General features: G+C 41.0%; 1 protein-coding gene and 1 pseudogene across 4 annotated transcripts in view; one reads left to right on the top strand and one right to left on the bottom strand.

Moving 5' to 3' along the window:
* Positions 1-815: 815 nt before the first annotated feature.
* On the bottom strand, positions 816-8144 carry LOC148324035 (uncharacterized; annotated as a pseudogene).
* An 8032-nt stretch (positions 8145-16176) lies between these two features.
* Positions 16177-27409, top strand: part of LOC148324034 (contactin-associated protein-like 4) — a 118643-nt gene continuing 107410 nt past the window's right edge. For all 4 annotated transcript variants that reach the window (XM_088312557.1, XM_088312556.1, XM_088312555.1 and 1 more), the window contains exons 1-2: positions 16177-16371; positions 24379-24489. In XM_088312557.1, the coding sequence (XP_088168683.1) occupies positions 16296-16371; positions 24379-24489 (187 nt within the window). In that variant the 5' untranslated portion in view covers positions 16177-16295. The remainder of the gene's footprint in view (positions 16372-24378; positions 24490-27409) is intronic.

Raw genomic sequence — 27409 nt, 5'->3', positions numbered from 1 at the left:
CCTGCATGGACTTTGGTAAAAATTAGAAATGTTTTAGCTTTGTTTTTTAAAGAAATTAAAGTGGAAAATGCATTTAGGGTGGCACCTAGTGTCCAAATAGAAGATTACTTCTTTTCTAAACATAGCAGAAAGGGTGGTCCTCACTTCTTATCTGGAGTTACCCGGACCTCACTTGTAGAGCCAAACAGGAATGTGTGTGTGTGTTAGTGTGTGTTTTGGGGTGTTTTTGTGTGTGTGTGTCTTTCGTTTTTATTTACATATGGCTGTGTGGCATTTTTTTACCCCTTTCAATAAACTTTATTTAAACAAAGTACTTTAAACAGAATATTTAGAAAATTCTAACATAGAAATGGTAAAAAACTTCACCAAATTCACAAAAATGGCAGCGTGGTTACAGCGGGTATAAAAACCAAAGAAAACAACACGAAGATTAAATACAAAAGATACAGTGTCAATAAATATTTGACTTTGTGTCTGCTTTCTGCTGCCCCTGCGTGTCAAGTAGCAGTACGTTCTTGATGCCAATTGTCTGTTACTGACGCAAATCCGTATATTCAGTAAGTTGTTATGCTTCGACGATTTCAAGAATTTTTGCAATAAACATGAGATTTGAAACTAATTGCTGAGACTCTCTGGGTCGAAGTTTGGTCGCTTAAGTCGGGGTCGAATAACAACGGTCCTAAAATATGCTGGTACTGTCCCCGTGGTGAGCAAACAATTATATTTAAGAGAGAGGGTCCAAAGGTAGTTCTTTAATGAGTTAGCCAGGAAGTCTATCGAGCAAATTGTCAGTGTTGCCGCACTAACCAGTTTTGTTAAGCTTTCAGAGATACTTTTTTAAAATGAGATATAGTTGTCAGACAGTTATCAGCCAAAACGCCCCTATTAACATCAGTGATCGCAAAATTCAAGGGGGTTTTCGGAACAGTGTCCTTAATCTTGTCCTGAATGCGCTCAATCTTCTGTGCAATGAATTGTGTGAAATCGTGATCGGAATAGGAAGCGCAATCAGGGGTCAGCAGCTGTTGTGCTAGCATTGCCACTGTAGCAAATAAATGTTTTGTATTGTTTTTATTTAGAACAATTAATCAAGAGAAGTAATTAGTTTTGGCTAAATCGAGTGCTTCTTTGTACATTAGTAAACTATTGCACCACATCTGATGGAAGACCTCTAGTTTAGTCGCACGCCATTTGTGCTTCCTACATGAGAGTTTAAGTATGCTTGTTTCCACTATAAACCACGGAGTCAGCCTCTTTTGATGAGTTTTCATTTTAAAGGTGCTACGGAGTCAAGTGCATTTAACAGAGTGGCATTAAAGTTGTTTGTGGGATAATCAATCGAACGAATATAATTGGGAAAAGAAGCGGTTGCCAGAAGGAGTAGCTCCAAGAGTGCAGTGGTGCTTGAAGAACTAATATTGCGGCTATGATAGCTTCGATTGTGGTCAGAACTATGTCAGGAGCCAGGACTTAAAATTTAATGAAGTAATGGTCAGACATAGCAGTAGTATATGGTAATACCACTACATTTGAGGATGCTAAAACATATTAGATTAGATTAGATTTGATTAGATTAGATTTGATTAGATTAGTGCCAAATATAAAGTATTTGTATTTGTATGTGACACTTCATCTAAGATCTGTCATGATCCGCGTCGGACATGACCGGGGTTTTGTTATTGTTTTCATGTTCATGCGGTTTTGTTATTGTTTTCTTCACCTCCCGGCCATGTGCACTTGTTATTGTTTTGATCTGCTGAGTAGGGGCGTTTCCCCTCAGCACCTCGCCCTCACCAGCCACGCACCTGTTCCCCGTCAGCTCACACACCTGATGCCCATCCGCACTCCTAATGACTGGACTATATAAACGCCTCATCCCAACAACTCATTGTCGGAACATTGCCCCTGCTATACCTGCCCTATGCAATTGCTGCCGCACTTTCCGGACTTCCACGACCACGTTTGCTCCTGTCAAGTTCATGCTCTTGTTCACGTCCTCGTTCCCGTCACGCCCCTCAGCGTTTTGCCCCCGGCTTATGTTCCTCGTCTTCCTTTTCTGTTAGTCACGTTTTGGTTGCGTCCTTGTTATTTTTCATCCTGCCACGTTTGTTTGTCCACGCCCCGTTGTTTGTCCTCGTTAGATTTATTTAATAAACTCCCTTAGTTTACCCTTCTCCTGCTTCCTCGCTCTTTGGGTCCACCCGCCCTCTTCGCCGAACGGCGAAACCTGACAAGATCTGTGTGAAACCAAAAGTAACAATTATTGTGTTAAATGCCACGGTAAGTGGTTCCAACGGAAGTTTCATGTGAATGTTAAAGTCATCCATGATGAGTATATTATCTGCATGCGTTACCAAATCAGGCACAAATTCAGAAAATTCATCTAAAAAGCCAGAGTACAAGCCGGGGGGACGGTAAAGAACTGCAAGGTAAAACGGTAACGAGGCTGTGGCTCGCATAGTGAGAATTTCAAATATTTTGAATGTTTACAAGGGCATGCAACATGTGAACTCACAAAGTTTGGAAGCTAGGACTCATTTTGAGTACCGAAGGAAGAAAAGCGCTACACGAGTGACCGCCCAGGATTCCTAGTCATAATATTCCTAAACTTGTGTTGCCTAGGTCCTGTATTGTAGCTCGAGCAACTATAAGCACGGCGGGATATTACGACGGTAGGAATTTTGTCAGCTTTCGTGCGCTATTATGTTGAGCGAACACCTCATCATCGTTAAGTCCGACCACGGAAGAATGCTTTAACCATCATGTAGTACCACCTCAGAGGACCATGGCAACTGCATCGCAACTGAGACGTCAAGATACATCAAGGAATATCCAGTCACAACAAAAGTATATATAAGAATACCGTTAAGGCACCGGCTTGAGTAGTGTGGTTAAGAGTAGTAATAACGAATAAATCTTCTTGATACACATTCCTTACTGAGATGGATAAAAAACAGGTGGATTTTGCTTCTTAATTCATATACTACAAACACAATATTCATCAGAGTACTGTGCTTACACTAGAAGGTATGCCTAGAATATATTATTGCCAAGAGAATTTCTGATTTGACTTCCCTTTTAAGTTGCTCATCCCTGTGTATCAGATCCAGGTGTTAATAAATGGAAATAAAGACCAAAATGTTGATCTCTTGTCCACATGCATTTTGGTGCCAATTGATCAGCGTTTTTGGACGATATAATCAATGAAAGTACAATGATTTCCAGTGGTGAGTTTGTAATTGGTCCCTTTCGTGACTCCCACCGAGGCATGGAGAGAGAGGAAGGGGGCGTGGCCATATTCTTCATTAAAAGTTGGTGTTTTTCAAGTTTTCACTTATTTCCTAACTTCTCCAAAATGAATGGATAAAATAGAATATGCTAACTAATTTCAGTTTCCTGTTCAAAAAATATAGAAACTGAGCTTCTTAGTGAAAAATGGGCCATCCCGTCTGGATTAAATTTTTGGCTGCATTTCTTTTTCTCTGTTTTTGTCTCACGATATGTGGGACAGCTCATTTCCAACTCTACAATTTGTAAGCTCTTCCTCAAATAAAAAAAAAAACAGGAGAGTATAGGGGATAGGTTTGTGGTAGAATTTAAAGGTGAACAGTTCAAGCAGTGTAGATTAGAAAAAACAATCTCACAGCGACCAAGATATTACTTTTCTCTCACTTGCCTCTGCAAATGTCCACATTTGCAGTGATTGTGGGCCAATTTGATCAATTCTTTCTGCTATTGCAACACATAATCAGAAAGACGAATAGCATCATTTGTATTCACAGTTTTGTTTTTCATAGAAGTGCTAGCCACTGTTACTCAATATCTCACACAGTCTTTCAACAATTTCAGCATGATTTTGTCGACCTCACAGGTAAATGAAGTCCGAAGAGTTTTGTCAATGAAGGAAGCAAAATATTATAAAAACTGAACCAAAAGATTTTTTAATATGATAAAGGTGATTTTATTTCTGCAGGATTAAAGAACCCTATATTGCCAAATGCATCAAATGTGATTCAAGAGGTTCTGAGCCTTATTGCATCACCTTATGGTAAAAACTTTCCTCAAAACCTTCTTATGTACAATCTGATACTTGTCTTTTACCCTCTGGTGGCTAATTTATTCACAACAACAATTATGACCCAGTACAAGGGACAATCCAAGATGGCCTGGTTCAATGAATTCAAAACTCGCTGAATCAAGGTAAAAAATTTCGTAATTTTGAAGCTTTTACTGTGAGATTTTCTTAGATTTTTTTTCCTGACATTTGTTCACAAGAACTTAATCTGTCAAAGCAAGTTATAATTGCTTATTTTTTTGCACTTTATATAAAGTAAAAGCATGCAGAAAATGCATGTTCAAATTTTTTACTACAGATGAAAAGCTGAATTTGGTGGTAAATGCCCATTTGTCAATATCAGGTTTTTTTTCTTGGTACAGTATAAATTATATTCATTACTGTGCATTATACAAATGTTTTAATCAATCAATTACACCAATTACTGTTTAAAATGTGATGTTTAAACCAAATTGTTGTATTAAACAGACAATAAACCTATATTTCTGTATTTTAGATGGTGGAGCAGTTTTACAGTGCTGAAGATGTCCTTCACTTCCTTGATAGCAATCCAAGTGACATAGAAGAGTTATTGTCTCCAGATGAGGAACTGTTACATAAGGATTGGATCCCCACTGATGAAGAACGCTATTCTAGTAACAATGAAGAAGATGGAATATCTGACCAGAGACTTGAAGAAGAAGAAGACAGCCAAACAACATCACAGACAACAAAAGATTTGGAAGAAGTAAAGAGAGGATAAAGACACATGCAACTGCCCATTTCGACAAAGAGGTGATCAGAGGAGCACAGGTGAAAGGGGGTCCAACAGTAATACTAGCCAAAAGGAAAAAAAAAATCTGCAGTAAAAGAAAGTGAAAAAGAAGGCGTATCGATTGCAAAAGGCATAATTTACCCGCCAGATGTTCAATTTTTGAACGTGCTGATGATGCCATTGAAGAAAGGGCCGAGTTTACACCTTACGTGTATTTGAAATGGTCTGCTACTGAACAAACTTGTTCCGTTTCCAAAAAAGAGGAATGTCAGTCAACACAAATGCCCAAGAAAACGAGCAGGTCCTTGTCATGTCCATGTTTAGAGGTTTGGTACAGATGCCTAATGTCAGAGTCAATTGGGAAATGGAAACCAAGTGCTCCAAAGTTGCTGATGTGATGGTGCAAGATCGATTTGTTAAATTGCTCACATTGCTGCATTTTGACCTCAACCTCAGTGTGTTTGAAGATGCAAAGAATAATAAACGATGAATTGTGAGGTCTCTGCTCAAAAAAGCTGTGAGAACAATCCCAAACCGTCCATTATGGAACCATTCAACAAATTCTTGGGTGGTGTGGATCATCTGGATATGTGGTCTGCTCTGTAAAAATACAAATACAAGTACAAATAGAGCTTCAAAACCAGAAGATGTCGCTTCTGTATTAGGTGTCATAGTGTCACAGTTGCAATTTGAAAACATTTAGGCTAATGTTAATTTTTGTCTGTACTGCTGTTGTCATGGTTAATGTTGTCCATAATAAAAGGAAAACCTAGGTTGGCATTTGACAAAAGAGCCCAACTATGTCGTTTAAAAGTCCACATTTCTTTCATAGTTACTACATTTTATAATCAAACAAAAGAGTTACTGTTAAAAGTGAAAGTTTTCCAAACTAAAATACGGATGTTTTTGTCATATAATTTGAACGTCAGAATGGCACAAAATGGTGGTATCATTTGTGATACAAATATAAAATCATATTTACAAATTTTTTTGTTTTTTTCAAAGTTTTGCCAAATAAAGGTTTCAGATTCCAAAAATCAATAAAAAACTAACAACTTTAAAACCGCCTCCTGGAAATGGGCGATATGGCCTCACCGCCGTCCACTCTCTCCATGTCTTTGTGGGAGTTACGAGAGGAACCTGAGACTATTTGTCTATTCAAAATCATTCTAAATACATTGCTAATATTGTCAAAATAATGAGACCGACCGACCCCCAAATGTATGTGGACATCTCTAATTAGGCTCACTTCAACGTCTTACAAAATGATGAGCCTTTCCATGGCTGACTTACCGTCAAAGAGCAAGAAATGAGCAGCCAACTTGCAACTTAGGTGCAGTTTCTGTCACATCTGACTGTTTTCTTTTCAAAAGTCACCAAGACACGGCAGTGGGAAACGCAGCCAGAGGGCACAGAGCTTCCCGCTACACGGAGAACCATCTCTTTTCAACGTCCATTCGTCCATTTAGTCTAATCAGCCACTCATTACCGAGCGCTTGCCATACAGCGTTGTGAAAAAACGACCTCCTGGGCTTAATTGCGAGGACTATATCCAAAATTGACGCGCACTCGCACCACAACGCCGAGCTGAATCTCTGGTTGGACTGAAATAACGTTCTCCTGACTATGGCTGGAGCGCCACGCTGCCTGTACTCTTGTTGAGTCTTTGGTTGACTGGCTGACCAGTGGCAGCGTGAAGCTACTCCTGCTTAATTGCATGAGCGGCGGCAGGCGTCCCAGAAAAGGCGCATCATGTCTGCACGATGAGAAAGTTGATTTCATCTGTGAACCTGACTGTTTAGCTGTCAAAAGCTAATTCAGCCTCACCAAGTCACAGGAGACTGCTTATGGAGACATAACAAAATAGCATTTCTATATGTCCAAAAACTACAAGCAATCAATACCAAAATTCATATGCACACTCCTACTATTGTCCACCTCCCGTGTAATTTTTTTTTTTTTTAACCATTTAAAAAAAAAAAGATAAAAACGTGGCAGTGATAATGGTTTCTCTGTATAGAGCTCACATTTGATGTAAAAAATACAAAATATTGCGCAGATTTGGTTATATTTTCACAGGTTGAACAAGACATGAGTAGGAATGTGCATATCGATTTTGGTGGCATTTATTCACAGTTTTAGACACTCGGTGAGAATAGAACATGACAAACCAAGCCAGCAAACAATATTTCTTACAATGCTCGCCTCCCCACTGTGATGTAGCCTGGCTGACATGGAAAAAAAAAAGCTCCACAATCGGAGATTTTAGTCATCACAAAAAAGGTCTTAAATAAATGCAAATTATCTCAGGGGTTCGAGTTACTCAATGACACGTTTCCACACGTGAGAAAGTCAGCTTTCCTCCATGTCTTCTGAGTCTAGCCCTGCTCTGTTTTTACTTAGAATTTTTGTATCAAAAGACTTTACTTTTTTACTTCCGTGCTGGGTCCAAATCCTTCCTCATGTGACACAATGTTAAATTTGTCATAGTTAAATTAGTTAAACGCTAAACTACACTGTATTGCTTTATAGAAAAATATTTGGGTTCATGAACTGTTGTTTAGTTATGCAATACATGACACAATAAAAAAACTGTCCACTTTAATATATTCTGGTAATCTATAATCACAAATTTTTAATTAATATTCAGAAGAGAACAGTGGATTATATGATAACCTGTGATTATGGGTGAAAAATGTCTTGTTACTGTTTTATTTCTAAACAAGCAAGAGAATATTGTTATTCACACATTTTAAGAGTCTCACATAATGTTTATGTAATGCACTTGAGACAATAAGAGTCCTTTTACGTGCTCTCAGTTGGGAAAGACATGAGGGATACTTTTGTAGCCTGTGTGCGTGCATGTGAGTTGTTTTACTCCACTCTACACACTGCAGTGCCTCCTCTCATATAGGCCTCTTCTGAGCCGTTGTCCTTTCCACATGCGCCATAGTACCCAGTTAATTTTCCTAACAGCGTATGCTCTTTTGTATGTAATCATGATGAACATTGTGATGGAAGTACATTGTAATCAAAAGTCAAATGATGGAGAACCATAGCCCCCACTGTTCTTACTGCTTAGGACTTGTGTTCTACTATTTCCACTCTATATGAAACTGAAGTTGACGGTTTTTGGACCATTGTTGTGTGACAGTTGGCACACCGTCTACCAGAGATGGGCATTTCGTCCATGGGATGGAACGGTCGGTCCCAGACGGACTCCCATTTTTGGGGCGGGAGATGCAGGACTAGAAGTTCTGTAAAAAGGACAGATAAATAAGGCTGCAAGTGGGTTTTCCTCCAACCTCTTACCATGTGCATAGAATTCAAACATTTGCACTCGGAAAAGAATGAAATCTTGTAATGTACTGGCTCTCTCTCTTTCCTCTTGCTCTCTCTCTCTCTCTCTCTCCCACATGGGCTGAGTGAAGAAGCAATTGAGAACCAAAATTGCATTTTAAGTTGCGTTTAATTTGAGTAAAGGGACAAAGCTCAATAAATACAGACATCTCTACAGTGCGGTCCAAGCTCATCAGTGAATATGCCTCATGTGACAAGTGTCTAGGAAGGTATAATTCTCTCCCAACATGCTTTGTGACACTAAAGCATATAAATAGCATTTAAAATGCATGTTTTGTGTCAATTATATTTCTTCAATCATTCATTTATTGTTTCATCATTTGTGAATATGCTATCCAGTTTGCTGTAGTGTAATAACTTTAGTTTTAATTGTTGACAAATGAGCATAATTAAATAAGCTAATTCTGTTGTTTACAATAATAAAAAAGCAACTGTCCCTCACTGCCCCGTGAGCATCACAATATAGCATACGTTAAGTACAAATTCATTATTGTGGCTAATTATTGCTATTGTGACTTTTACTCAGGTGTTTTGTAGCGAATTTTGAAACCTCTCTTCATGCGCGCATTGGGTTAAATACAAGGACAGAGTCGTTTTAAAAGGACAATGATTATTTTTATGGAAAAGGACGAAAGTATAAGGACGGAAGGGGGCTCAGGTTGTGGACGGAGGACGGAATGGCTGTTATCCCCGCTCTACGGGTGTCCAGGACATAACATGAAGCCGGGGTTCCCAACTTCCTCAAGTCCCAAGCAGCCAGCCCCAAAACTCTTAAGAGTGCTCATGAAAGTGATTAATTTATTTACATTTACACATTAACTGTTTCTGAGCTTTCCATAAACAAAGAACAGACCCAAAAAGTCTTCAGGGTGAAACAAGGCCAAAACAACAAACAAAACATTACTATCTTGGAAAATATAAACTGTAGCCTAAACATGCACTTGAACAAAACAACAATGTCTGAGCGCCCTTACTCACTTACACGTTAGAAAAGTAGCAACAAAACATGGCAGTTCACCCCTACTCAATCTGCATATGCCTTACAAACATTTTACTTGGGTCCGTGTAGATGGAGGGAGAGAGAGATCGCTGTTTCCTCCTCTCTTTGCTGTCATCACAGGTCCGCTTTTAAAGGGACTCAGCCTCTAATGCCATCAAATTGGAAACACCTGCGCAGACTTGATACACAAATGAACTTGGGCGTAACAATGGCAAAATAGGGTGCCCATCTATTCCGTCTACTATATTTAGTCTTTAACAGCTTGTGCAGAATGCTATATCCTTCACTGTAACATCCAAATTTCAGAGAGGAAATAACTTTACCAACTAATCCTCCCTTAAAGTAAAGCCCCGTATGAGGACATTTAATCTTGTGCTGTCACAGTGCTGCGCTATAATACGTTTATTGTAAAGTGACACACTAATGCGGCAGTAAATTTCTCTGGTGACTTAGAAACACCTCATAGCTCAAGCCTAAACATCTCTCCATGATGATGATGTTAAATCTTTTTTCTGAAAACTCATGCACTTGATAAGGGGAATATGAGCGTTTCATTACTCCATTTAAAATAAAAAACACATCTTATTGTATTTGAGTTATAGATTAGTACATTTACAGTCACCGAAATTTTCTGCCAGACTTCATTCAAAGCATACATTTTCATTGACATTCTTTGGTGCGTTGTGGCAGAGTTTGATGCAACAATAGTTTCTAGATGAAGGTCCTGGAGTTTCTCGATTGGATGTGGGTTTGGGAAATGTACAGGCCAGCCATGAGCATCAACCACCTCTTCTTCGCCTGTGACCCTTACAAGTGAATCTGGAGTCCCTGACGACATCTCCAGGTCAACGTGGTCGCGGCATCAGTCCGCAGAGATGACGTCTTCCAGGAGTTGGGTGGGAACAAGCCACAGACTTGCACATACACACTCATATGGACACACAACTCAATGCCCAGAATTTGTGCAAAGTATTCTATTATTTTTTTATTACTACTCTAAGAAATCTGGGAGCCGTTTGGTGACCTGTCAGCTTTCGATTTCTGGCTCCCCCTGTTGGGTGTCACTGTCTTTTCATGTTTCTTGGACCGGTTATAATATCCATCCATCCATCCATTATCCCTCGCTTATCCGGGGTCGGGTCGCGGGGCAGCAGCTTCAGCAGCGAAGCGCAGACTTCCCGCTCCCCAGCCACATCTTCCAGCTCTGCTGGAGGGATGCTCAGGCGTTCCCAGGCCAGCCGTGAGACATAGTCCCTCCAGCGTGTCCTGGGTCGTCCTCTGGGCCTCCTGCCGGTGGGACATGCCCGGAACACCTCACCACGGAGGCGTCCAGGAGGCATCCTAATCAGATGCCCGAGCCACCTCATCTGGCTCCTCTCTACTACGGCTTGACACTGAGTCCCTCTCGGATGGCCGAGCTTCTCACCCTATCTCTAAGGGAGAGCCCAGACACCTTGCGGAGGAAACTCATTTCGGCCGCTTGTATCCGAGATCTTGTTCTTTCAGTCACAACCCACAGTTCGTGACCATAGGTGAGGGTAGGAACGTAGATCGACCGGTAAATCGAGAGCTTCGCCTTTTGGCTCAGCTCCCTCTTCACCACGACAGACCAATACAGCGTCCGCATCACAGCGGAGGCTGCACACGGTCGAACGCCTTCTCCAAGTCCACAAAACACATGTAGACTGGTTGCGCCAACTCCCATGCACCCTCAAGGACCCTGTAGAGCAGACATCATGAAATGGCGGACCGCGGTCCGGACTCGGACCGGACCCATCACCAATCTATGATGAATTTTTTTCAGGGCGCATTCGCAAACGTTGGCGCTGCAATTCTAGATAATACGGAAAAGGCGTCACTGTCATGATCTGTTCTTTGTCCAGCAGAGGGCGTCCCCTCCGCGTGCTCCCAGTTCATCTCGCGCATTTGGAAGCGCTTCTGCCAGTCGCTGGGGGCCACGCCGAGCCTGTCTTCAGGATACCACCCTCAGTCTAACGGCCAGTCGGAGAGGGCCAACCACCTACCCTGGATCGAGTACGCCCACAACACCCTGGTTTCGTCAGCAACCGGGCGGTCCCCCTTCATGACGGCGTACGGCTACCAGCCACCACTGTTCCCGACCCAGGTGGGGGCTACGGAGGTACCGTCGGTCCAGCACCACCTCAAGAGGGCTCACCGGGTGTGGAGGGAGACCAGGGCGGCGCTCTCCCGCACCACGCAACGCAACCGGCAGATCGCGGACCGTCGCCGGCGACCGGCACCCGCCTACCAGGCCGGGGATCAAGTCTGGCTGTCGACCCGGGACCTCAACCTCGCAGCCTCTTCCCGGAAACTGGGCCCGAGATTCGTGGGCCCGTTCGAGATCGAGGCCATCATCAACCCGGTCTCCGTTCGCCTGAAGCTGCCCCCCGCCATGAAAATTCACCCGGTGTTCCACGTCTCCCTGATCAAGCCGGCACCTACCTGCTCCATGGTTCCCCCATCCGCCCCACCTCCTCCTCCTGAGATCATCGACGGTGGCCCAGCGTACAAGGTTCGGGAGATTCTGGACTCCAGGCGCAGGGGAAGGGGCTTCCAGTACTTGGTCGACTGGGAAGGCTACGGTCCGGAGGAGCGGCAGTGGGTCCCCCGCTCCTGGATCCTGAGTCCATCTCTCATCCACGACTTCCACATCACTCATCCGTCAAAACCAGGTGGGCCGCCGAGAGGCGTCCGTTAGAGGGGGGGTACTGTCATGATCCGTCTGTTCTTTGTCCAGCAGAGGGCGTCCCCTTCGCGTGCTCCCCGCCGCGCGTCACCGGGCAGACGCACCCAGCCGCGCAGCTGACGCTCATCCCCTGCTGATTAATGGGACTACTTAAGCCGTCGCCGAGGATCGTTCGGCGTCGGATAATTTTCCTGCAATGCTCATGACCATAGTTACTGCTCACGTTTGCTCAATGTTGTTCCGTGTCTTGTTTTGCTTGCTCATAGTACTTTTCTGTTCAGCTACTTTTCGGCTCGCCCTTGGTTCTCGGTTTCGTTATTTGGACTTTTCCTTCCCTTCTGTGGTAAGACCATTCTCGTTTTGTAGTTTATCCTTGCTTGGCAAGCGCTTTAAGTTTAACCTCGTTTTGATTTCCTGGCGCGACTCGGTCCGCCAGCGTTTTCTGTTCTCGTCGCTCGCGGCGTTTGTAATTATAAATATATATCTAAATCTATATTGTTCCCTAGTCCATGCCCTAGTGGAAGTATGGATTGATTGTTCTCTGTCGGCCCCAATAAACATCTGGTCTGAAACTCTTCTTGTGGTCAGCGTTTGTGGAGTTCACTCTTCGCTTCCGGCCTCGGCCGGACAGCGACCCCAACAGTCACTGATTTGAGCCAATCAAATCTTTTGTTTATGATTCACTGCCAATTGCGCAGCAGACCGGAAGAGAGTGCTGCTGACAGTATGCCTTGCTAAAAAGTTAGCAAGGCCGAAAAATTTAGTTTCGGTCTGGCTGCAGCTGATTCAAAACCAGTGTGCATCATATGCTCCGAAACCGTCGCAACATTGCGAAGCGCCACTACGAAACAAAGCACCGCCCTTTTTGCAAAGTTATCCGCTGAAGTTTGAGGTGAGTGCACGCAAAAACATCGAACTTCGAGTGCAGTATAACAGATTTTTACATTTTCGTTTACAGCCCAGCGGCATGCAAACGAATGTTCATTAACAGTATCATGGATATTGGGGAAACATAAAAAAACACTCAGTGATGGGGAAGTTGTGAAGGAGTGCTTAAATACGGTTGCACAAACATTATTTAAAGGAAAACACAAAGGCCAGATGTGTGAAATAATCTACCAAATCCAATGGCCCTGACTCCGTTCCAACCCAGAATTAAGTCACTGGCAGGGCAGTCACTGTCATGATCCGCGTCGGGCATGACAGGCCTTTGTTATTGTTTTCGTACGCATGTGGGTTTTGTTATTGTTTGTTGTTATTTTCTTCCCTCCTTCCTGCCATGTGCCTTTCTGTTATTGTTTGGTCAGGTGTTTTTGTTATTGTTTTGGTCACGTTCCTTTTCCCTTGCCTCTTGTGTTTGTTTGGCTGAGTGGGGCGTTTCCCCCCTCAGCACTCCCTCCTCACCAGCCACGCACCTGTTCCCAGTTACCCTCATCACGCACCTGTTCCCCATCTGCTCCCCTGATTACACAGACTATTTAAGCCTCCCAGACCTACCACTCAGTGTTGGGTCATTGCCGCAACTACGGACTGTCACGACCACGCTTTGTTCACGTTCATGTTCATGCTCATGCTCTTGTTCCCCTCCTCGTTCCCCTCCTCGTTCCCCTCCTCGTTCCCGTTTATGTCGCTCAGTGTTGTTCCTCGCCCTCCTTTTCTATTAGTCCCGTTTTGGTTGCCCTTGTTCCCTAGCCCCATGCCACGTTGTTTGTCCTTGTTTGTTTCAGTTAATAAATTCCCTTCACGTTACTCACCTCTCTGCCTCCTCGCCTTTTGGGTCCACCTCCTCCTCGCCTTACGGCGAGCCCTGACAGTCACAAACTCATTTTCTCATTAAGAGAAGTTAAAAAAATATTCAAAAGAAAAGGTGGTGTCAAAGCTCATTTTGAATTAGTTTTTCATGAGGACAGCCATTTTCATTGATTGTGTACTGAACATGTTGACCTATTTTACTTGAATAATTAGGCTTTCCGTTTTTTTTTAGGCTGATAACTCGTTGATTTAAGAAAAATAAGGTAAAAGATGTTAACTCAATGCTTAGCACTGGATATATTTCTGCAGGAGATATTTTACAGTTTTTTTTTTTTTTTGGAAGTGGCAAACTTAAGTTCCTGGAGCCACATTTTCTTGAATCTGAAATAAATGCCTTATATTCCCTGCCTCTTGCCGCTGCCCGACTCACATGGCACCCAACCCCTTTGGCCCCTCCCACAAGTGGTGAGCCCATGGGAAGGGGGACCCACGTTGCCTTTTCGGGCTGTGCCCGGCCGAGCCCCATGGGTGCAGGCCCGGCCACCAGGCGCTCGCAGACGAGCCCCACTTCCAGGCCTGGCTCCAGAGGGGGCCCCGGTGACCCGCATCCGGGCGTGGTCCAATAATTTTGTGCTTCATAAGGGGCTGTGGTGAGCTGTGCTTTGTCTGGACCCTCACCTAGGACCTGTTTGCCATGGGTGACCCTACCAGGGGCAAAAGCCCCCGACAACTTAGCTCCTAGGATCATTGGGACACGCAAACCCCTCCACCACGGTAAGGTGACGGCAAACAGGGGGCCGGTTTTAATAATAAAAAAATGTTCGATGATTTGTACTTGTGACATGTGCAATAACAATGAAATTTGATTTCATTTTCCATTTCTATCCAATAACTGCTGATCATAAACTAAAAGGAAAACATATTGGGCGCCCGTGCGCTCGGTATAAATACGGGCGTAACTTCATTTTCTTGTCAGCGCAAGTCTAGTCTAGCTTGTTTGCGCTGATCTGGACATGCCGGAGCACAAAGCAGACTAGCCATGACACACTTGTAAATTTTGTGACAGAGAGTAGTCTGCGCTTGGCATGAAAACAGCTGTATGCTCAATTTGTTGCTGGGGCAGTGGTGTAGCTCAGTGTGTTTGTGAATTTGGTAGATGAGCTACGCCTCACTGGGCGTTCCACCACGCCCTGCGCATCTCAAAATTTGGTGACAAAAATTAGACTACATTTTAGACTGGCTAGTTGCACAAATGGTCTATTCAATTGAGGTGCAGGCAAACAGATTTAGCGGTCTGCGGACATGGTAATTTTATTGATCATATGATACCAGCAGGGCGCCACGGTGGCCCGACTGGTTAGCACGATGGTCTCACAGTGAGAGACATCATCGGTCGTGGGTTCAATCCCGGCTCCGGCCATCCTGTGTGGAGTTTGCATCTTCTCCCCATGCTTGCGTGGGTTTCCTCCGGGTACTCCAGTTTCCTCCCACATTCCAAAAACATGTATGGCAGGTAAATTACCCCTAGGTATGAGTGTGAGCGCGGATGGTTGTTTGTCTCTGTGTGCCCTGCAATTGGCTGGCAATCAATTCAGGGTGTCCTCCGCCTACTGCCCGAAGATAGCTGGGATAGACTCCAGCACCCCCCCGACCCTAGTGAGGAGAAGCGGTCCTGAAAATGAATGGATGGATGGATGATACCAGCATGGGACAATCCCGCTCCCTCTGGATCATTTCATTGAATAAATTCTAATATTTAGCATTTTAAAAATATTTTAATGGCATTCTCAGGATTGTGCAAAGTTTGCTGATGAGGTCATTTGAATCAGTTGTGTTCAAATGAGGAACATATAAACAGGCTAGATAGGGGCTCACGAGCACCGTACGTGGAGACCCCTGAGCCTGAGGATTAACAAGTGCAGGATGTTCTCCACAACCTCTCCCTCTCTCTCACACCAGAAACCTCATTTGTCCTATGTGTAAAAAAACGGGCCACAAATCTTCTAATCCTTGTGTCATAGATGGAAAAAGTCAGACTGGCTGCACTGTGCTGGGCGGCGAGATGCCAGGTCCTCATGGAGTTGTTGTGAACAGATTTAATATTGCTAAACGTTTCCCCCCATCATCCATCAAAATGGAAATTGTCAATGTGCAATATTACTAGCTAGTTTCATGCAGTTTCAATCAAGGGTTGCTGCTAAGTATATTCTCTCAATTCCTGATGCCCCAAACAGATGAAATAAAAAAAAAACTCTAAGAAGAGTAAGTGAACAGAAGAATTACATTAAAAGTGAATCCCCAAAATAATAATAATCCTCAACTTGTCACTGCACTGTGCTGAAGAACTGTAATAGTCTGGAAACCACCCCCGCACCAATATATACACACACACACACACACACACCCCACACCTCTCCTTACTGACCATCCCCCCTTGATAATATTTTTTCTCTTTATCATCCTCCCCATCACTTCACGGAGTGCAGACGGTGTGAGATCTTCCCCTTTTCTTCCTGCCCGCACCATCAGACTGAGTGACCTAGTGTAGCTGGAGGAGAGAAAGGCAGCAAACGGGAGAGTTGAGGAGAGGAGAGGACTCTCCCCACTCAGTCAGGGCTGATATTGCGCGCGGTAACGTGCTTTCAATATGCCTCTGAGGAGCATGAGACTGCCTAGGATTGTCGTGCTGATCTCCTCGTTGCTTCTCAGCTCTCATGGGACAGGTGAGCAGTCCTTTTAGTTTCCACCTGAGCTGCAGGGCGTTTTTAAATAATATATTGTGTAGTGCGATACATTCTGTTCAAGTCAATGTAAGACAAACTGATACATTTAAGGAACCTGGAATGTTAAAATACTTATACTACAACAGTTTTACACAACATCAGATGTTTTCTCTCCTGTATTGTGAAGAATCTCCAAACTGATGACTTAGCAATTTCTATATTTCTCTTGCCTAGAACATGTGAGCTAACTATGAAACAGTTCTGTCAAAATCAATCAGAGGCAAATCAAATTGGGGACAAGTCACACATTCAAATCGGGTTCAATGCATGCAGGTCTGCAAATTATTCACATTTTAAATCATTTGGAAAATGTTTTGTAATGTAAAGAAAACCAGTTGGATCATTAAACAGTGATAAAATAGCATTGCAGAGTTCTGTTGATACCTGTAAACTTAATATCTTATTTAATTTCTTTGGGAGGGTGGCTGCTCAGCGCAATGAAATCAAAGACTCTTTACTCAACTATGCGTTAGTTTCAGTTTTACCCACATGATTTGGGAAGAAAATAATAACAATAATAATAATAATAATAATAGAAAATATAATAATCTCATGGAAATGTAACAGCAAATATTGTATGTCTTCATCAAGATTGTTAGTTGAAGCGTGTGATTGATTGATGGAGGATGAGACGTTTCTAAGCATGAATAACTATTGAGCTTTCTCGACTCTATTGATTGTTTGGAGAGGGAACAAAAAGGAAAGGAAAGGGGTTGACGTTGACCCTAATTTACAGGACTATATAGACTTTCTGTTGTTTGAACAAGAACCGAATTTTACATGTAGCAAAGCGTGTATGCATTTGTCACACTCAGCATCCACAGATTTGTTCTCTCTCTCTCTTTTATCGGAAGATACAATAGCACCTTGACCTGTTGCGGATAAACTAAAAGAATACTTCCAGTTTAGATTACAGTGCAATAATAATGAGTGCTGAAAATTGTGAGATCATTTGCAATGTTCTTTCCCGGAGCCAACAGGACAGATAAAGTGAGTGAGTTAATGGAAGCTCTATAAATATGAGTGATGAGATCCATATATCCTGTCTGACATGACATGATTTTGAATAAAGCTGCAAAAACTATCAACCAATCTCAGTCACCATTATTGTAACATATGGATCGGTTTCATAATTAGCTGTTTTTGCTTCCTATCAGTGATTTCACTTTTTTTCTTGTTCCACAGAGCACCAACACACAATACAATAAATGCAAGGAGTCAGCGGTTTATTTGTTTGGCTGTCTAGGTCAAAGTCTAATCTGACTCAAAACAAAATCAAAATGCGTGTACAATTTAGACTCCAACTATCATAATTATATTGACAGTTATATCTTAATGCATGCATTGATGGATTTATACATCATCATATCGTAAATGTCTGACCAACCTTGGATCGTGAACAAAATGATCTGAGACGAATATTAAACAATAAAGATATATTTCTGATGAACTGAATCCTATTAATGTCTTCACTACATGCTTTGTGAAAATCGTTTTACCTTTTAACACATGGTTACATGGTGAGGAATTATAGCCAACTCAAAAATATCACTTCGCCATTTAGAGCCATTATGGCTTGGATGTTAGGGACAGCAATAACTGCAAAAACTGATGACTGTGAAAACATGCTCCTCTATCAGTGCTAAAGTGCTCTATCTAGCAACAGTCACAGGTTTTATGTTCTTATAAAAAATGTTTGTGCAGTTTTATTTTGCTTCTGAAAAAAGTGCAATAGTCAATTGTCATTGGAGTGGGAGCACAAACAGAGCATAAGCTCTATTTTTGTAGATCGTGCATGCGGAAATGTGTTCTGATTTTTGTGCAGATGCAATGCTCGCTTTGCCAGTTTGGGAATTTGGCTGAATGCTCTGCACCAAGCTGGGCAACCTGGCATAGCGAAGGTGTATCCTTTGACATATACCTGCTGCATCTGACATTTTCGTGGCAGAAAGTCATCTAAACAATAGAGCTGCCTAAATAATGTCTAAGTCTGGCATAGTAGGTGGAGCGCTTGTCAAATTCTGAGCTCCGTGGACATGAGCATGGCGTCAGTGCATTTTACTCATATATATGACAATATCAATCACTAAAGCCGCTGAATCATCTGAGAAATAAATTCCTTGAACACATTATTATTATCGTCGTCACCATTATTTAATTTTTAAAATACAATCCATTTTAGATGGGAATATATGTGAGCCGCACAAATACCACACGTCCCTCCCCTAATAAAACGCCCCATTCTCCAATTCCTCTGCTTTCTTGCCCATTTGTTTCCAATCAGGACTAGACATCATCAAAAATCGGCAATAATGTGAACAGAGCCTTAGTAAGCTTGGGGAACACTGAGATACTCTGGCATATCAACCTTTCGGCAAGTCAAGACAACTTAATATATGTAGCACATTTCATACACAAGGCAACTCAATATGCTTCACTCAGGCAAAAGCACAGCACCTAAAAGCATTTACAACAGAACAGCTGGATACATTCATAAAACAAAGAGAACAAAAGTAGCTTATTGAAATACTTGAAAGAACACTGATTGACAACATTTAAATATATTTACAAAAAAAAATGAGTTACAGAAATTTAATAGCAAAGGAAAAGAAAAGAAAATATGACTTTTTTTTAACCTGGATTATTTTATTTGGGATTGACTTCACTTCTGTTTACAATTTATTCCATTTGTGTGTAGCATAAAAGCTAAATTACACATTTTCCATGTTTGCTTTGAAACCTGCAGACCTCATAGCTCACCTGGGTTTGTGTTCAATTAGTATTTCCTTAAAGGGATGCTTAGTTGATGTTAACATTGGCACTTATATAATATGTGTGCATGTAAAAGTGACATCAGTAATAAAATCTATGTACCTCTGTTCACTTCCTCATTTTCTGATTCTCATACAAATCAGCCATGGGGATGTTTATCCTTTTGATATGTTGAAGTGGTCATAGGTAGGTATGTCCACATGCATTTTGGGGCCAGTTGATCACCGTTTTTAGATTTTATAAGCAATAAAAGTACAATTCCAATGGGGAATTTGTAATCGGTCCCTTTAATGACTCTTGCAGGGCGGAGGGGGGCGTCGCCATATTCCTCATTAAAAGTAGGCGTATTTCCTAATTTCTCCAAAATGAATGGATAAAAAAGCAAATGATACTTAATTTCAGTTTCATGATAAAAAAAAAAATCTATAAACGGAGCTTGTTAGTGAAAAATGGGCCACCCTGGATCTTGTCCTCCTTTGATGTATTTGCTATTCAACCCATTCAGTGATTTATAGATCAGTATCAGAATTTTAACATCTATCCTACATCTGAGTGAGAGTCAGTGCAAAACCTTGAGGCCTGGAGTAATATGTTCTGATCTCTTTGTTCTGGTCAGGACCTGAGCTGCAGCTTTCTGAATGAGCTGCAGCTTTTTGATACTCTTTTGAGGGACAAATCAGAAGACCGTTACAAGAATCAAGTCAACTTGAGATAAAAGCATAGCTAAGCTTCTCTTGATCTGCTGCATGGAGCAGGCAACCTTTGGGTCTGGATTAGTTTTTCAGGTGGTAAAAAGCTGTAAAAAGTGATGGCTTCGATATTAATGCTGAAAGTCAGGTCCGATTCTATCAGCACCACAAAGAGTTGAAAGTGCAAGTATACTGTAGTACAAGGTATGGCTGAGCAATAACTTGAAATGTATTTATGATTTCAATTTTGGCTCCTTGTGATCACAAAAACATAATAATCTAAGAAAAGTTATGAATGTGCTAAACAGCGTGGTGTGTGTTTATGAGTCTTTCAAGTTAAATTTGAGTAAAGTTGAGTTTTGATAATTGAGTTGAGTTCATAAGTCCTTTGACAACCTATGTGAATGCAGCCAAAGTCTATTTCATGGATCTGAGTTGATTGTTGGACTTGTTGAAATATCAGTGATAGTTTGAATTTGAACTCCAAAAAATTTTGCTCGTATAAAATGTGTGTGTGGTGATCAGTGTGATGTTAGCTAAAACAGTTGAGGGTGTGGTGTCTTGCTCAAGGACACCTAAACTGTGCGGATTTTGTGGTCTGTGACAGGTTTTCGTAGCAAGTTCTTGCGCATGGTCTGAAATATTACCAACAGTATCGCTTCATCACCATACAGATTACTTCCCTTATGTGTGTCTAGTAGAGTGATTCATCAGTTCACTGAGAAAATGAGCTGTGGGTTCTGATTATTTAAATAGCTGAGGTTGGAGGGGCTACTTAAATCAGCAGTTATTTTCTTAGCGGGCTGAAAATTCATTTTCACTCCAATGCAAGAGAGTCAAATATGCTGCATGCGGATTTGACTTAAGTTTAAGTTTTGCTGCCTGATTCACATGCAAACAGTCAGTCCCATCAGAATTTATAACTTTTCAAAGAGCTGCTGTAAGGCCCCACAAGACCATAAACTTTGGAATTTAATCAATTTGCTGTGAATGTGCTGGAAATTTGAGAAGGCCTGCCCCATCCTTTATGCTTTAATGTGATCTGTAAAAAGTAGTGGATAAATCACCTTCCCCTACTTGGTGTCATTCTGACAATGTGTTTTGTACAAGTGGCGTAAAAAGGAGGTTGTGATTAAGTCAAGGTTATGCAGCAGGTACCAGCAGGTGGTGGTGCAAGTCTGGAGCTGACTATTTTGAATCTTGATTTATTAATCCACAGCAAGTAGTTAAGCAATAAAAAGGACAAAGATCTGATGTCAAGCCATCTGGACTCCGCGACCTATGGGGTTTTATGTTTGGCCAAGGTCTGCGTCCTGTAAATGGAAGTCACCGAATACAAAGGCATTCATCAACATGCCCTGTCATGACATAAGATGACTTCTTATTTGGGCCAACAATCACCCACATTCTGCTGAGGTCATTCACTACCAGCTTTTACAAGTTAGAGAAAACCTAGAACCAGTCATTAGGGACACTAAAGAAAAAAAAAAGGTGCGTTGAATTTACTCATAAGAATTTACAATACTTAAAAAGGGGATTTTGTATCTAAATGAGTAAATTCAACTCACCATTTTTTCAACTTTTTTAACTAAACTTTATTTATAGTGCACTTCAAAACATCCTTTACTGAATAAAAAGTGCTGTACATGGAGTAAAAATCAATAATACAATAACAAAGATACTGAGAAAAATACATTAATACAACAAATGCAGCAGACACGATAAAACACTAAAACTATGCCTAAAACTAGAATTTTAAGAATGAATTTTTAAATGGTCAGAGAGGGGACTTGCCAAACATTTAACAGAAAGTCATTCCAAAGAGAGGGACCAGAAATGGAAAAGACTCAAATCGCCTCTGCTTAGTCCTCAGTACCTCCAGTAGCATCTGGTATGTGAACCTGAGGCACCGGGAAGGTGCGTAGACGTGGAGGACCTCAGAGAGGTAAGGTTGTAGCAAGACCAGTTAAAGATTTGAGAACAAATAAAACAAACATCTTCAGGGAGCCATTGAATGGATGCCGGAATTGAAGTTATGTGCACCCTCCAGTTAGAAGGTGAGCAGCATCATCTTGGACTAACTGGAGATACTTGAGTTGTCATGATCTATTTTAGTTGATTTTCGGTTTTGTTCTAGGTTTTAGGTTCTTGTGTTTCATTCATGTATATATATATATATATATATATATATTTATAGTGAGGACAAGCGGTACACATGATGGATGGATGGATATATTTATTTATATATATATATATATATATATATATATATATATTTATATATATATAGATGTATATATATATATATATATATATATATATATATATACACCTGCGACCCTAGTGAGGAGAAGCGGTACAGAAGATGGATGGATATATATATATCTATATATATATATATATAGATATATATATATAGATATATATATGTGTGTGTGTGTGCGTGCGTGGGCGTGTGCGTGTGCGTGTGTGTGTATGTATATATAAAAGCAATAGTATTGTAATAATATAGTCTAATACAGTCTAGGACTCACAGAAACATCTCGGAATACCGTATTATCATTTTACATATACACATTCCCTCCACTCCAGATCAGCTTTATAAATGCCTTGCAAAGTTGTAGTTTCTGCAAGTTCAGCAACCTTTTAGCTCAATTTCCCTGTCCAGTGCTTCCTTTAGGTATAATTTTTCTTCTCACTCATTTATAAATGTCACAACTCCCATTAGAAAACCTCTTAATACTCTTTAGCCTGATTTTCCTGCCAAGCACACACTAATAGCAAAGACTCATGACAGGACAAAGACAAAGTTTTTTTATGGTGCCTTCCCAATTCATTTTCAGCAGCTGGCTCTCTTCCAACATTCAGGTGTAGAGGTTGGATGGCATCCAAACACATCATGACAACATGGCAAATGTGCTGTAACTCAAAATCAAATAGATGCAATCACATTGACTTTGAAAAGTAAATTCTTTTGATGCCACTGCCACCTTGAAAAGTAATAGCACCAAACTATTGAATATACTTCATACGCAACCACAGGTCATCAACGACAGAAGTTAGGTTTAAGTCCGATGGTGTCTCAGTAGCTTATAACTTATTGAGAGAGGAAACCGTTATGCCATTTGTCCTTTCCACCAGAAATGCTTAATTCGTGCAGAAGGGCTATTACCATATTCCATGGTTTCTTTGGTTGAGAAGTGTGGATTATTTGTGGTCCATTAAAATAACCGGGACAGTCTCATTCTTTAGGGGTATAATGGTATCATAGTCCATCAATCATAAACTTGATGCTGCAAAATTGCACATCATTTATATTAACACAATGCAGGGGTTGGTGTCTAACCACCACACCCTCCACCCTACAAACAGAGCAAACTAACTTCAATCTATTCATACAATACCCATTTAGGGCTATTTAAAGGCTTCCCACTATAAAATTGAATAAACCAACAGGAAGCATATAAAAAAGGGACGAGTCAGCTTTCTTTACTGAGACAGTAATCATTCGTTTTTACCATTTGGTTTCCAAGTAAAACTGAATGAAGAGTGAACAATTGTATGAGGTATTCAAATCCAATTTTAGCAAATGGCTTTGCAGAGTGACTTTGTCACACATTTGCGATGACATGTGAGGAGAGTCATAGTAAACCTCCAATTTAATTGTGATTGCACTTATTTGGGTTTGGATTTAAATGGGCTTTGTTTCTTTGAAAGATCATTGTGATTTATGAAAGAAATATTTAAATGCTGACTGAGCCTACCAAACAGTTTACATTGAAATATTTAGACTGCCTGCAAACTCTGTGTTGCGCTGTGGGGAGAGCACATTTCTGCCTGAAAGTTGCAGAAATTCCTGTATGTTAGCAGTAGCCTACAGGAAAAACAAGCGTGTATACAAGCCTGCACACAACTAATATCATATAGGGAACTAATGTATGGGATGGTCATCTCACCATGGCAATATAATGGATGCTATTATTTCTCATTGTATTTGGGTCTGTAGTTTTTCTCAGTCCATATCGGTTCATACGTAATGTGTCCTCATAATGTCCGTAGGCGGTCGTGCTGAGTGTTTTCTTTGTGTTTCTTTGTTACCTTCCGCCTCTGACTTTGTAAATTTCATGTTTGATTACATTACATATATTGTTGATTTTCTTTTCGATTTTACTGTTTTATGTTACATTTGCAACAAAGATTTCAATCAATCAATTGATCCTACCACATACCTCGTTCAGACTTTTTGTACACAGTATAGATGTTTTAAAATTGTTCTATTTACTTTTTTTAGATTATCAAGCTCACCTGCCTTACATCCTCTGCTTTCCTAAATTTGGGTCCACCTTTGTATCCCCACCTCCACCTTGATCTGTGACAAAAATATCCATATTTCTTTCACTCTTGATATTGTGACAATGCATGCCAACTTTTGAATTCTTGTGCATTTCGTCAAACCTTCATGCCTCCCATTTTGATTTGTCAACAGATGTTTGTGACAGCCCGCTGGTGTCTAATCTGCCGCACTCATCATTCCGAAGCTCCTCACAGCTGTCTGATAGCCATGGGCCGGTCTACGCGAAGGTCAACAGGAGAGAAGGTGAGACTACCAATCAGATGATGCAATAATCCACAAAGAACAATAAGGGTGAAGAAACACAATTAAAAGGTCTCAATTTGAAATAAATTATTTTATTGAGGCAAGATGCTTCAAATTCTAAAATTAGACATGTTCACATTTACCCTATTCTTATGTAAAAGGAAGCTTAGTATTCAATATTAAGCAGTAGTACTGACTGGGTTTGAAATGGTTTTAAAGTCTGCCTTTTTATGTTTGTAACCTTCGAGTCATTACTCAGAATTGCAGTTCTCTAACATCAGCAGTAAAATCTGCTAACATGACCGAGTGAGAGGAGAGTGGGAAAGGTGATGAAACTAATTAATAGTTGAGTCCAACTTTCCGGAGTAAGAGGCGCTTTGTCACTTTAGTTTAAGAACCTATTGAGGTCAATCCATTGTTAAAGTTGTCATTTTGTAGGAAGAATGTATTTAGCTGACTGCACACAACAATGACCCGGATTTCATTAGGGTGAAGTGATTTCTGTTACTGGTTTCACAGTGATGGAGCTTTTTGCTGTTTTTCTTTTATTAACATTAACAAGTTAGGCAAGTTTTAAATGCTTTAATTCTCTTCAATTAAAGTCTATAAATGGCACTGGTTGAAACTGTCAGGGTTGAGGAAGGTGAGGACCCAAACGCAAGGAAGCAAGGCAGGGGTAACTTAAAGGGCATTTAATTAACAGAAAACTAAGGCAAACAGGGAACTTGGAAAAACTAGACAACGACAGGAAACTAATGATCGGGACAGGCGACAGGAACAGGCAACAGGGACAAGCGACAGTGAAAATGACAATGAACCAACAAGAACTGAAAGCAACCAGGGAACTAAATACACACAAATTGACGAGACAACGAGGAGCACCTGGACAAGACATGGAGGGTTGGAAGGACCGGATTGGTTAACACTAGGGTTTGGGTAAACGAGCACAGGTGGACACAATAGTCAAGACGAGACAAGACACATGAACAAGGCCAAAACATGAAACCAAATACTAAACCAAAAATAACAAATACAAATCATAACAGAAACCCCCCTTGTTTATGTTGATGTTACGTCAAATTAAGTACAATGGCAGAGCTCAACATGGAAAGTGTACAAAGTCAGCCAGAAAAGACTCAGATAAAAGTGTCCACCCAGCCCCACTCACTCTGCCCCAGGCTGCCGCACTTTAGAACCACCTCCCAAATGGTTCTGAAAAGCCGTTCCATTGTAACTGCTTGGCCCTTGCAATTTGTTTATTCGTCAAGTGAAAGCCTATAAGTTTCTACACAACTACTTCTGGTCATGTAATTTCAAAAGGGAGAGCAAAACTGTCCCGTAAAAGTCTCCATCTGTCTTTCACAAACGCTCTCCCAAATATTTGCGTGTTGTCTCGAAGCATCGCTCCATGTCGCTAATAGACTTTACGCAATCAGGGTTTTTGGAGTCTATCTGCGATTAACGAGTAGTGAGTTTGAAAAAAAGAAAGATAAAGATAAAGATGTCCTTTAATAGTCCCACAATGGGGAAATTTGCAGTGTTCGATCAGCGGATCAATCAAAAGATGGCGCAATATATCTATTTAAACAACATGTTTATTTTCTCTAAACTCGAGCCCGAGCAGAGTGAAAATGCATGGGGAAAAAAATAATAATTTAAACCCCAGAAATCTTCCAAAACCCCACTTATAAACATTAAATACAACATGTAATGTCAATAACGTGCTGTTATTTTGACCTCTTTACAGATTCAGCAATATCTATGTCAACTGTATTGACTTAGTTGTACGTAACATTTAAACACATATTCTGTATGACCACAGTATAGCTCATATCCTCGTTTAGCAAAAAAATATTTCATTTGTGGCCAACAACTGAAGTTTTTCGTGTGAGTTCAAACATCTGCCTACTGGCATCTCAATGTGCATGTCTGGAAGTTATGCTGAGTTATGAAAGCTAAAGAGAAACCAAAATTAAATACATAACACACATACTGTGTCTAGTTCTTCTATTTTTTTTTTGGATAAATAAAACGGTTTTAAGACCTTTCAACCTGTCCAAAAAAAAAAAAAAATACACGAATGCTATTACTTTGTGTTTGTATGGTTGAGCGCGCCTGACAAGGCTAAAATGGATGAGTTTGGTGTGCACACATATCCACGATAGCAGCACTGACCGATGTCAGGTTCTTTTTGCTGTGTTGATCACCGACATCATCACGCAAATTATGACGTTGCAGTCAATTTATGATTTTGCATGAAATGATAAATATTGACCGTAATCAATCCCCGTAATTAAATTGGTGTCTTGTCGCTAGAGGCGACCCATGATTTACGCCAACAGAGAACTAGACAAATCCACCATACACTATACCATCGCAATAATTTGCCGCTCAGTGAGATATGGGCTTTAATAGTGCTTACATTCTTCCCAGTAGATGTGCCAGTGCCTGATTATGAGTCCAAATCTTTTTGTGAGGCAACTGTCATGATGAAAGAAGACAGGCTATTCTGTTTGGAAGAGTTGCCGCGTATAAGAAAGAGGAAGTACGTTTACAGTGTGATCCCCTGAATTATCTGCTTGTACCCGTAAAATTTTGAGTTGGGGTGACTTTGATCCTAGCAAAAAAAAAAAGAGTGAGTCAGGCCCCCTGCCTCTATGTCTTACTGCGGCAACATGTTTTTTTATTTTTTTTTGCAACTTTAGTGGTGCTCGGAGTTACAAATTGTGTGAACTCAGAGCAATTAAACTTTCAAGATTACAACACTATGCGAGGCAGTCTTTTGAGTATGGATAATATGTTAGTGATCACCACAGTTTTCATGATTAATTTACTGTCTTTTCCAAGTATAAGAGAGTAATTTAGTTCAAGAGATTAGTTGGTCTGATTGCAGCAAAACTCTGATTAGTCACTGCACTTT

Source organism: Idiotropiscis lumnitzeri, chromosome 13 (assembly GCF_059441095.1).
Source record: "Idiotropiscis lumnitzeri isolate Australia: NSW breed Sydney's pygmy pipehorse chromosome 13, RoL_Ilum_1.0, whole genome shotgun sequence".
NCBI classification, from domain to species: domain Eukaryota; kingdom Metazoa; phylum Chordata; class Actinopteri; order Syngnathiformes; family Syngnathidae; genus Idiotropiscis; species Idiotropiscis lumnitzeri.
The sequence above is the reverse complement of the archived record's forward strand: the minus strand, read 5'-3'. Positions and strand labels throughout refer to the sequence as shown.